The sequence below is a fragment of the Sipha flava genome, unplaced genomic scaffold (assembly GCF_003268045.1).
Source record: "Sipha flava isolate LNK unplaced genomic scaffold, YSA_version1 307_pilon_pilon, whole genome shotgun sequence".
Classification (NCBI taxonomy): Eukaryota; Metazoa; Arthropoda; class Insecta; order Hemiptera; family Aphididae; genus Sipha; species Sipha flava.
Genome location: NW_020272984.1, coordinates 1,039,691 through 1,051,958, shown reverse-complemented (window position 1 = coordinate 1,051,958; position 12,268 = coordinate 1,039,691). Strand labels below are relative to the sequence as shown.

The window sequence follows — 12,268 nt, the reverse complement described above, 5'->3', positions numbered from 1 at the left end:
ATATATACTTCAGTTGTCTCTCGCGCGCGCACACACGTACACTTAAGCACTGACCTACACACGCGCGCGCGCGCGCGCGCGCCCGCGCCCGCGCCCCGTCCAGGAAACGATGGCACACGATCGTTCACGGGCCACGAAACCCAATGTGTACGCCCCCGACGTCGTTCTACCGCTTGAGCGCTTCGGCAACGTCTTCCGCGCACCGCTGCCGCTGTCTCCACTGAAATGTGCACGTACGTCAAAGTTGTATACATAGTGCTTGAAATGGCAAACGAAGCAGTGCGGTTACATAGCGTACACAGAAACACGTTATACAGAGGCAATATCATGTTTCGGACCCAGGTTCGTACTGCCAACTGTCGGCAACAAGTATTTGTACATAATTTAAAAGATTATAAAATGTACTAAACAAGAAAAAAAAATGTAATTACATTTTATGGGATTTCAATTTAAGAAAAAAATTACACCCATTTAAATATTTTTGTGCACTCAAATGTTTACTTTGGATTTGTTATTACCACCCCGTGTGTACACCACTATTTTGCTCGTGAACACATTTCTTACCGCGAGAGTTGCCTACGATAAGACGTGATCCACAGAGTTCGTTGGCTATAAATGCATACAATAATAAGCGTTGTAGCGAGCACGATAGTCCTCGGTCCAAAATGTTCACCACATGTGACCCATAAACTACGAATGGTGCCTCGGTTAAAACCAACAGGCATTTAAGTTTAGACATATTATGGCCAATTCGATATGAAAGCAAGTCAATATCAACGGAAGTGATAGTGATCGAGGTATAAAGACATAATACATATTATGTTCTGTAAGTTTTTAGTGATCTGCAATTTATTTGGAAAACAAAAAAGATGATGCCATGTGTTTTTACATTAAAAAAAAATTTTGTGTACGATAAAACATTTTGAAAGGACAGTCAAGTTTTGATTCACTCATCCGTGTTATTTTCTAATTCGAGCACTGTGTGTGCAAACGTGCATGCGCCTCACGGCCTTTTAGACGAAAACAAAAGCCGCCAAAGGGTGCGGTAGAAGCGGGTCGGGCGAATACACACACACACACACACACACACACACACACACACCAGGGGCGGATCTGAAGCTTGGTTTAGGGGGTGGCGAATAGGAATAAATAAAACACAATGAATACTTTACCGTAATTTCAGTAATTATTTAAGGAAAAATAAGTACAACGTTTATATTCACTGTAGGTATATATTTACTTATAATTATAAAAATTTTAATACTGAAAAATATTTATTACAATAATAATTTAACATTTCTTTTTTTTTTCATTTGCAAATCTATTAATAATATTTTCTATATTTACAACTATATCTTTATGCGTGTGCAATAAAGCCAAGCCAGTCGACTTTCACCCATCCGTGATCTTAACAATGTTTTTAATATAATAAGTAATAACAATAGAAATAAGCAAACATGCAAAGCCTCATCACACCCACGATGGATAAAATATATATGTATATATATAATATAATATTGTAGATGTGGGATCACTCGGTCGTCGGTGCGATAAGTACGCGACGATCACCGAATAGCGTACATAGAAAATACTAAAATACTAATAATAAGAATAATAATATCATAGATACACAACTTAATGTTTGATACTTTGGTTAATGATTATAGGCTATAGACATGAATTAATTTAATATTATTATTAGTCTTCATGGTTATGGCTAATATAGTCAACTATTATTTAATATCATGATACTTTCTGCTATGGTCACAAACTAAAATAGTATCTATAGCTACTTAAACAATGATAAACATAATTATAATTATATTTTATTTATTTTTATTATGTATATAAAAATATTAAATAAATCTGTAATAAAAAAAAAATCCCGAGGGAGGGGGCGAACGCCACATCGCCCCCCCATAAATCCGCCCCTGATACACACACACAAACGTGCGCGCTCTAACTTACCCACTCGCGGATAGTAAAAATACGATTTGCGTTTGCATTGTACGCGATTCACGTGTGCGCGCGCGCCATATGCTTTTGTCATCGAGAGCGCGTATCATAATTAACTCACCCCCGCCTGTTCGAAGAGTCCTATGTTATAAATTCTGCTAATAACGACGTCGTGTTTTAGTCGCAGCTGTGCCTTTACGTATGTCAGGTATCACCAAATGAATTATGATTTTCATTGCGCGAATGCACTGCACGAAACCCATTTACCGGTGGAAAACAGTTCATCAAAATTCCTCACGTACAACAATGAACCAAGCCCGAAATATGGGGGGTAGGTCCAGGGAGAGCCATGGCCTCTGGGCCCCGATATTTGGAATTTATCAAGGGGCCTCAGATTTGTCTGTTACTTTCTTCATAAAGAAAGGTTATAAGCCTAAAGGCTATAAAATTGTATTAATAACCTAAAAAATATCGATAATAATAATTATTACTGACGACAAAACATCTGTCAATTAAGTCGGATAAACCTCTTATAATTATTCATAATAATATGTAATGCACTACTAAAGTGAATAATGTGTTCAATACTTTAGTACCCATCCATTTATTTTTACACAACTTATCAGTAATCACTAATCGTTTACAGTCACCCATCAATCGAACGGGAAAAGATATTTTTGTACATCAATACACAAGTACACAACACGTTAACACCAAATTTGGTTTGTCTTCTGTTATTGTTTATGTATTAATTACTATATTGTAAACATCATTATATATTTCAACGTTTTAAGATTATAATAAATCATGACCTATAGCAAAAATATATTTTTTCTCATTTTTATGAGTTTGTGTGTTCTTTTAATATCACCTATAAAATACAATTCTTGGCACACGAATGATGATATTATGGTAGTTATTTAAAGTTATACAATTTTTATGTGGTTTGAAAATTCAACATAGTTTTTTCTTTGTCGGATGATAAAAAACATTTCTTAAGCTGTTCAATGAACTTTTAAGATGTTGAAGCTTTGAGAAAGTAGACTGAATGGCTAACCGAAGAAATTTTCTTAAACAAAAAAAAAAGTTTGTAATAAAAAATACACGCCTCATTTCACTCAGAATCTAAAGCATAGTACTTATACAATTATATTATGTATTTATTTTACGGACGTGTTTTAAATTTATAATTATCTATAGTAATACACAAATATATATTTTTAAGGCGGTCCCCCACACGACTGATGTACTTGGTAAATATTTGTCACTAGTGACAACACACCAGTCATATAGGAGAGTTCACAAGTATAATTGTTGGTTACTGGCTCGTATCGGTGGATTGTCGGTAAAACTGACACAAGTCAAAGGATCACTAATTTTTAGATTCAACTTGGCGTTTGCTCCCTCACGGTATGATGACTGGCTTTGACTGGTCGTGCAAGTTTTTTTTTTAAATAATTTATTATTAAAAGAAATAATATATATAATAATTTGTATACACATATATGATATATATATATATATATATGATATATATGATTGTGGTATAGGACATATTATTTTGACAATGCTAGTATACGAGTTAAAAAAGTCAAACATTTTATTGAAGTTAAAAAAAATTGGGAGAATATACAATTACCATGACAAATTTACCAGTGCTGGGCATTGATAATACTTGTAAATGTACACCAGTCGTGTAGGAGCAAAGACCAATGTTGGTCATATATCACCAGTGACAAATATTGGCCAAGTACACTAGTCGTGTGGGACCGCCTTTAGAATTGTGTCTGGTTGTAAGAAATTTAAATATAAGTAACTATATTGACTATAGCCAGTGTTGGGATTATCTAGATAAAAAAACTGTTTGTTATCTTTATCTTATTTAGACAATAAAAAATGAACCGTTGAAAATTATTGAAAATATTATCCAATATAAAAAAATCACTTATCTAGATAGTTAGATAAATTATTCGTGATTGTAAAGATATTTTTCAGTTTTCCAAAAATTGTCCATACTAGTGCTAAACAGTAGACATATTTGTTCGTTGTTATTATATTTGTTTTACACAATAATCACTATTCGCTAATCGGTATAATTCGTGGTATATAAAATAATATTACCAAAAATAGTGTTTATTTGAGTACCTTTATCATTGATGTGTTTACTATTACCAGGGGGTGGACACAACACGGCGGCAACGAAATCAGCGGCCATTTTAATTGAGGTACTTTTGTTATCAAATTATAATCAGTGATAACTGATATTCGTTATTAATTGCAATTTCAATTATGGTAATTGTTCAATATGTGATCTACCAAATAGTGTGAAACATGGTGACCTACTGGGTACCAAGAAGTTTTTACTTGTGGATCATTTTTTAGATAGTATGTTGTACCATAATACAGGCCCATGTGCAGGGTTTCAGAATGGGAAGTGTTTAAAAAAAAATGTATAAAATAGATTCATCGATGATTAAATAGTATTATACAGGTATTTATATAAATTTTTTAAGTATATTAAAAACGTGTATATCGATATAATACTATAAAATGCAAATCATTGTTCAAGTAAATTTACAAATAAAATTGTAATATATTTACAAAAACATAATTTATATTTTTTTGGTAATGATGGGAGTTGACCCATGGTTATACCATAGCATAAGACTTACAAGCCCCCCAAATCTCAAACTTTTATTGCACCTAATACCTTGAAAAATAATACTAATATTAGTAACATTTGAAAATGCGCAGAAGCTTATAAAGAATATTACTACCGTTTCATGATGGAATAAAATGTTACTAACTTCCTACTGTACCTCAAATAAAATGGCTGACTGATTTCATTATTGTCCTATGCTGCACATTTAATTTGTTATCAGTATCCATTCTGTTTTATTCTGTGCTATTACTTGTTCCGAATAATAGCTTATCGATAGTTGGCGATTATTGTTCTAAAAATAAAATATTTGTTCATTTAGACATGGAAATAATTAAATAACATGATATTATGAAATATGATACTGATATATATATATATATATATACTAATACCTCCTGGCTACTGCACTATACCGATCGGCAATACCGATTAGTTAAGCTGCACTAATGTGGACGTAACTGTCGGCTTCGTTATCAAGCCGAATACGTTGCCGATCGTAACCCGCGCGCTGGCAGTCTACATCAAAGGAAACCGAAACTTCATGCCTAGTGGAGACGCGTTTCGGCTTAATCTCAGTCGGCATTTGGTGTTAATAAGTACCAAAACTTTTATTGTAGTTATAGTTATATTGTAGTAACCTAACCTAACCCACGAGTGTCCTCTGTTATGGAATAGTCATTTGACGGATTATAAGAATAAAAATAAACGTCATGATGCTTTGCTTGAAATAAGCGTATCTTTTGGAACTGATAAAGATGAAATAGAAAAAAAGATTAAGTACCTGTTAAGTCATTTTGCAAGAGAAATTAAGAAAGAAAAAGAATTTGCTAAAAGTAGTACTTCAACCTTCGAAACTTACCAGAGTAAATGGTTTGCGTACAAGAGTCTGTTATTTCTCAAAGACAAGAATAAACCAACACCCACACTAGACACTGAGGTAATTTAATATAATAATAACATATTGATTTTAAATGTGTTTATTTTTCTGATTTCTATTATTATTAGTCGAGCAAACGTATTATGCTAAAACAAAGCTAGTTTCGAAATTTTATTTTCCATACAAATTAATATTACGAGTATTTTTTGGTTTTAGGGCATATATATTTCTTCCAATCTATACTTTTAGATGCATATTTTTTACAAATGCATTGTTTTTCAATAATTTTGTGTTAACGTTTTTATTTAAATAATGCTGAATTTATAATTATTTTAAATTTTGCTTTTATAATATTATATACCTAGCCCCAGACGCACGTTTTTCCTAAAAACATACCTGGAGGATTGCCGATTATTTTCTGATTAAATAAAATTAAATTAAAAATCGGGTTATTTTCTGGTTATTAATTTTATTTATAGATAGATAAGATAATAGTGTCACTGCAAAAAATATTATAGATACGGACCACGGGTAGGTTTTTTATTTGTATTTTGTTGGGAACCCGACGGTTTTCATTAACCTTCATTTAACCTTCATCGTAACGTTTAATAACGTTTGAACACGTATAAAATCCGTGATTTCGATACGGAAATTAATACGACACGCGGGGAATTAAATCGCATGCTGCAGATCACGCGATGGAACCTACTCAATACGCATGATCGACCGTTATCGTAGTTTGTGCGGAATTTATATTAATATAATACTGCAATTTTTAATTTTATAAATAATTACTCATCAAGCGTTGATTTGCGTCAATGAGCATATTTTTTTTTTTTTTTTGGACAATACTAGTATTCTTCCGATCATAACTACTAGGTTAACTTGAAAAACATAAAAAAATATTGAAATCGGATGATTGAAATCGAAACAAGTCTATTTTAACAATGATTCTTATGTTGTAATGAACATTACGATTTACAAATACAATAATTATTTACAAAATATGCCATAACCTCAAAAAACGTCAGTAAGGCAGCGCTCAATTTTACAGTGGTTAGTTGATAAGTTGGTTGAAATAGGTGAAGCCGATGGAGGGAGGGTAAATATTTGAAATAAGTAGTTGGTATTTAATTAAATGAAATAAATATTTTTTAAATTTGACCTTTACCTAATTTTTATTTATTATTGTGCCATTAATACGATTACCTATTTGCATTATTGATACTATACGAATATGGTTGTAGTATAATGTATGAATGTTTTCGTTAAAAACGTATGTATTCAACATACTGTATTGTACTTATACATATTGTACTTAATTTTAAACAAAATAAACAATTTAAAATAAAGGCTGGAAACATTAAGTTGATTGTTTTTTGTACATATTTTGTAGTATTTGCAATTACTACATGTAGTTATTATTATCCGATCCAGTTGCATCTTTACTTTCCAACCGGGTATCTTTATACAAATATAAGTATATATTATAAATACCAAATAAAGTCAGTGACGGATATTGTTGCCGTCTGCACGCAGATTTGCTGCCTCTTCATACATTTTTCAAGTAAGCTATTTTTTTATTGACTAACCTGAAATTTAGTTTGTAAGAGAGAAAAATGGCTGAACGTAAAGAATATGAAGAAGATGAACGTAAAGTGTTAGAAATCGCTTGTAAAAAAAAGGAGAAAGTCAGATGTTTGTTGTCCAATATAAAGGAAAAATTCAAGCAAATAGTAGCTGATAGTAAGTTATTAACACAACCGTTTCCTAGAGATTATTTTCAGGTCAATGAGAAGTTCGGCGTTTTACCGAAAAGAAACACGGTCTGAAGCTAAAAATTTACGTTTGAATTTGAAGTTGGAACAAGAAAAGAGCCTGTTAGGTCTACAACAAGTCAATTATTTTGTTGATCAAGGCATAATACCTAAATTGAAAGTCAAGGGAATTTTGTAAGTATAATTTTGATATGTGTATAGTTTATAAATAATTAAAAAACAAAAAATAACGATAACATAAGTGGTAAACAAGTCTAAAACGTTTCGTTCGTAGAGAAGACAAATTTGTAAAAACATTGGTAAACCGCGAATCGCATCGAAGCATATTCCGTGGTTTATTGGACGAATTATTGTCTAAAACGCATCCGAAACAACAGTAAGTATTTAATAACAATCATAATAAGATGACAACCGCATTTGAATGCTAAATTCGATCATATCGTGTTCAATGCGGCGATTCGTGAAATGTATAAGTGCAGATTTACATAAATCCACCGCGGAAGCGAAAGTAACGAATACACAGCGGCAGCCGTTACGCGTCTACGACTTTATTTTGCAGGCAACAGAAATCGTCGATCACAAATATGGAAGCCGACGTGCTTCAAAAACCGAACGAAACCGAAATGTTTCTCATCAGAGTGAATAAAATATACTCTCCCCGGCAATTCAACGCGCCATAGACAAATTAAGAAACCGTGTGAATTTCAAAAAAAATATAACAACGACTATCGAAAACATACGTCAAGAAAAACTCACGAGTTTTGCTACCGACGACGATCCCACGTTGAAGAACTATAAGGAATCTTCTAACCTGCCTGACGAACAAACGATTTCGATGGAAGATAAATTTGAAGCGTACATGCGCGTCATAGACAAGGTTCGCAGACTTGAATTGTTTTGAACGTACAGTTGATGTTGCGCTGATTACTTATGTTTTTCATTTGATGATAAATAGATGGATAACTCGATATCGGCTTTTAACGAAATGGTTGTTCATCTGAGAGAACGGAAAATGAGTGTGATACGCGATTATAAATATTTCAACTTGGACGTTGCATTGATAAACCATGAACTGACGATCCAAAAATAATGACCCCGTCAGATTTTCCTGTTCAGCTGTTAGAGGAAGCCTTTACTGTAAGAAAAGAGTTTGTATTTTAGCGTCGAATCGCGTGTTTTGCATAGTTCTAGTAAATTATTCTTAGATGTACACACGTCATGGAACTGTACTCTGGAAAATACTAATTATTCAACCCACAAATGTCATTAATTTTATTATTGTTATTATTATTATTATTATTACTATCATTATGATTATAGTAATTGTTAGTATTATTTCACTATAAACAATTGCATATTGATAAAAATAATTATAATACTAATAATAAACCGTCCGGAAAGTCGACGCACATTTTGCGCTGTGGGAAGACATGTTGAAAAAACCCACTGGCTGACTCACGTTCAATTAATAACTGCGGGTACCTACTAATAAAGTGTTTTGACATAATTTCGATTTTCCTTATAATTATTTTAAGATATTTAATCAGACCCTACAGATTAATTTAATTAAAATACGTGAATGAACTTAAATCGAATACAATATTTAACTAGGTTTTCTGTTGTCTAGTCAGCACTTGATGTAACCCGTCGAAAAATTGAAGAGCCCACAGGATCGAAAAAAGGTTATTTGTTTTTCGTAATTTTCAAATTCATCAATTAATTTTATTTAAATTTAACTAGTTGTACAACTTAATATGACATAAGAAACAAAAGACATAATCGATGGTTCTTTTAAATAATATTACAAATATTATAGAGAATGTACACTATTATTTTTTAGTCCGTTTACATATACATTTGATCTAGAACAGCGTCTCTCATCCTTTTTTTCATTCACATAACTTCTTGACCTCTTGCCATTGTATTATGTACCCCCAATGGTCAATTCGTCAATTTTAACATAAGATTAATAAGAAATTACATTAGATCAGTTTTGCTGTGGCAATAAATAAATCACAAGGTCGAAACTCGAAAATTACAGCGATCGATGTAAGAAAAGATTGTTATGCACGTGGACAATTTTATGTGGCATGCTCCAGAGTCAGTACGCACACAAGTTTAGTTATTTTGGCACCAAAAGGTAATACATCAAATGTAGTTTATACAGAAGTTTTATAGTAAAATTGTTATTTTTTATTATATACCTATTAAAGTTTTGTGGGTACACACGTTATACAATATATGATAAAAGTACGTATGTATCGATTTCATATCATAGTCGACACAGCAGCACAGCTCCTTCTCCTTGATTTCTCTATGGACGTCGACAACTTAAAAAGTCTTAAAAAGTTTGATTCCTCAGCAAGTTCCACTCAAAGGAGTTCAACACTCACAATTTCTTTTCCGAGCAATGCCGAACAATTCAGTTGATATATATAGTCTAATGGAATAGGGTTTCACACGCAACGTAGTTTTTATGGATCCAGTTTTACTATAGGTTGACTACGGAATGTCTGATAATGATCCATCGCTGACACTTAAGGAGCTAGAGTTGATCTTGCTGACAAATAATTCATTACCTTGGCGTCCATTAACTATTTATTAATTTTATTATTAATTGGCTATCATTTGTCGAACACGCGTGCATCATATCGGCTGATGCCAAGAAAAGTGCTGTTGCCTTAAACAAGCTGATATCAAATGTCGATATCCCGTCTTAACATAGACTTGAATGACTCATGGTTGTAGTCCATAATGGGCTACTCTGCGGAGCTCAAGTGTGGGAAAATGGTTTAAGCAAAACCAAGAAATTAAAGAGGCTCCTATTACAGGCATAGATTGCGCTACCCTTAGAGTAGCACGGTGTTATCGAATATTGTCGGACATGGCAGTCCTAGTTCTGGCATGGATGCCGCCAGATTTTCTCCTCATACTTGATCGAAGAAAAATTTGCTAGTTGAGAAATATGTTAATCGTATGCAAATTGACGGAACGCCAAGTGATACTCAGACAATGGCAGTAAGTTTGGGAAACAACAACAAAGATATTATGAACTATACGGCTAATCCTGGATCTGATTAAGTGGTGGTATCGAGGTCCTAAAAACATCAGCTTTCATGTAACGCAGGCCATTACTGGACATAGCTGCTTCTAAAAATATCTATGGTTCAAGGCCAGAGCAGAGGCGTTCTCATGTGTTCACTTCGAGGCACCTATCGATACCGTAGAACACACTTTCGATTGTCCATTTGGGGTGACTCAAGAGCTGAGCTGGCGTCATCGATTGGCAGAAAACCGCATCCAGTTGATGTACCCGATATTCTTTACCTACCATTAACGGAAGGACTACTGAATGATCCAGTATTGTGGCAGAGCTACATACAATAAGAAGCGCTTTTGCGCCGTGGTAGAAATCATGGGGCAAAAAGAGCTCTCAGAGTGCAAAAGCCAAAATGCAAACCAAAACCAGCGAGACTGACTGTGCAGTTGCAATTTAAAATTCATTAGTTTAGCTGTTGGTTGATGGTCGCAAAATGTATAATCTTTTATTATCAAAATTTAATGTACATTTGTCCGTCGATAAACGAAGTGTTTAAGGAGGCAGCCATGGTATGTCATATTTTCCTATCTGTTCATAATACAAATCAGAATAAAGGCAGCTATATTATAAAAACGTTGAAAAAAAAATTAATGCAATTTCAAAGTTACCGTGATTTCAAAATATAAATTGGCTTCATAAGACTCATTAAAATATCAAATCTCATTCAGTTATTAAATTAAAATATTATATCTAATATATGTATATATATCTAATATGTATGTTTATTATGATAACTTGGATATTTTGATAAAATTAAAACAATTATTAGTTTTAATAATTGAATGTTTATTGGATATTATCTCACAATCCATAACTAACTTTGCATGACGACCTTCGTAAAACATTTATTTACTTACATTTTTTATCTCATAAATGTCTGTCAAAATATTCAGAACAAAAATCGATGCATAATAATTATAAAATAGAAACAAGCATTAATTTAAGATTAGTGTTATTAGGTCTCGGGGGCAATTGTAAACTCAGCCCGTGTTTTTTTTAGGTAAAAATTATTTAGGTGTAAACTCGGCCCGGATAAAAATGTACACATGTATACTTTTCTTTTGAGAACCATTTAGCATTACCTAGAGGACACCACGAGGAGGTGTTGTATATATTCCTTTTAACATACTGAATATCACTTACTTGTAGATCTTATGCGTCAGGTACTTGTTTACTACACTACAAAAAAATTTGTTTGGCCTACTGCAGATATCCTCAGTTCCTTTACGTTTGACCACGGTGGTAACACATTGACGTTGAAGTACTTGGTCCCTGATGATCATGATTTTTCTCCGTAATATCATTATTTATTCCAAATGTTTTTAAAAAAGCTGTACATTTGTGGTTTATACATAGCCATTTTATTTCACCTATAAATATTATCAGGCCGAGATTACGACCGACCTTTTTTTATTACCTGAAATTTCCGGGCCGAGTTTACAATCTACCTACTTTATTATCTAAAATTTTCGAGGCCAAATTTACAACAAAAAAGGTAATCGCGGGCCAAGTTTACATTTGCTCGGTCTCGGTGAACTTTACAAAGTAAAATTTTAGGTCACGTATTAGTTTAATACCATACATCACAATTAAACAAGAGTATGTACACATAAATATAAAGGTCAATGCCTCAGGAGTGTCGTCAGTGAGCGGCTTCTCTAACAAACCTTACTCCGCCAGCTCTTCAAGTGTAATAGTCATACTAAACTACATACTCATACTATTATGTAAATATTCTCTATATAATTTATCCTATTTACTTATTGTACATATGGTACAGATTGTAAATTTTTTATTTTAATAAAAAATATATTTATATAATTATTTATGGTAATTCATGGTAATTCTGGTAATTCATCATTATTTATTTATTATAGCACCACTAAATATAAATT

At 32.8% G+C, this 12,268-nt stretch overlaps 2 protein-coding genes across 2 annotated transcripts; both read left to right on the top strand.

Annotated features, from left to right (window-relative positions):
• The first annotated feature begins 201 nt into the window (after positions 1 to 201).
• On the top strand, positions 202 to 6,956 carry LOC112686402. The gene is made up of 3 exons (XM_025558649.1): positions 202 to 342; positions 3,182 to 3,366; positions 6,892 to 6,956. The coding sequence occupies exons 1-3, from the start codon at positions 226 to 228 to the stop codon at positions 6,911 to 6,913; spliced, it is 324 nt and encodes a 107-aa protein (XP_025414434.1). The 5' UTR covers positions 202 to 225; the 3' UTR covers positions 6,914 to 6,956.
• A 14-nt stretch (positions 6,957 to 6,970) lies between these two features.
• On the top strand, positions 6,971 to 10,979 carry LOC112686401. Its single transcript, XM_025558648.1, has 4 exons — positions 6,971 to 7,447; positions 7,548 to 7,649; positions 7,833 to 8,150; positions 8,229 to 10,979. The coding sequence occupies exons 1-3, from the start codon at positions 7,287 to 7,289 to the stop codon at positions 7,951 to 7,953; spliced, it is 384 nt and encodes a 127-aa protein (XP_025414433.1). The 5' UTR covers positions 6,971 to 7,286; the 3' UTR covers positions 7,954 to 8,150; positions 8,229 to 10,979.
• Positions 10,980 to 12,268: the final 1,289 nt, after the last annotated feature.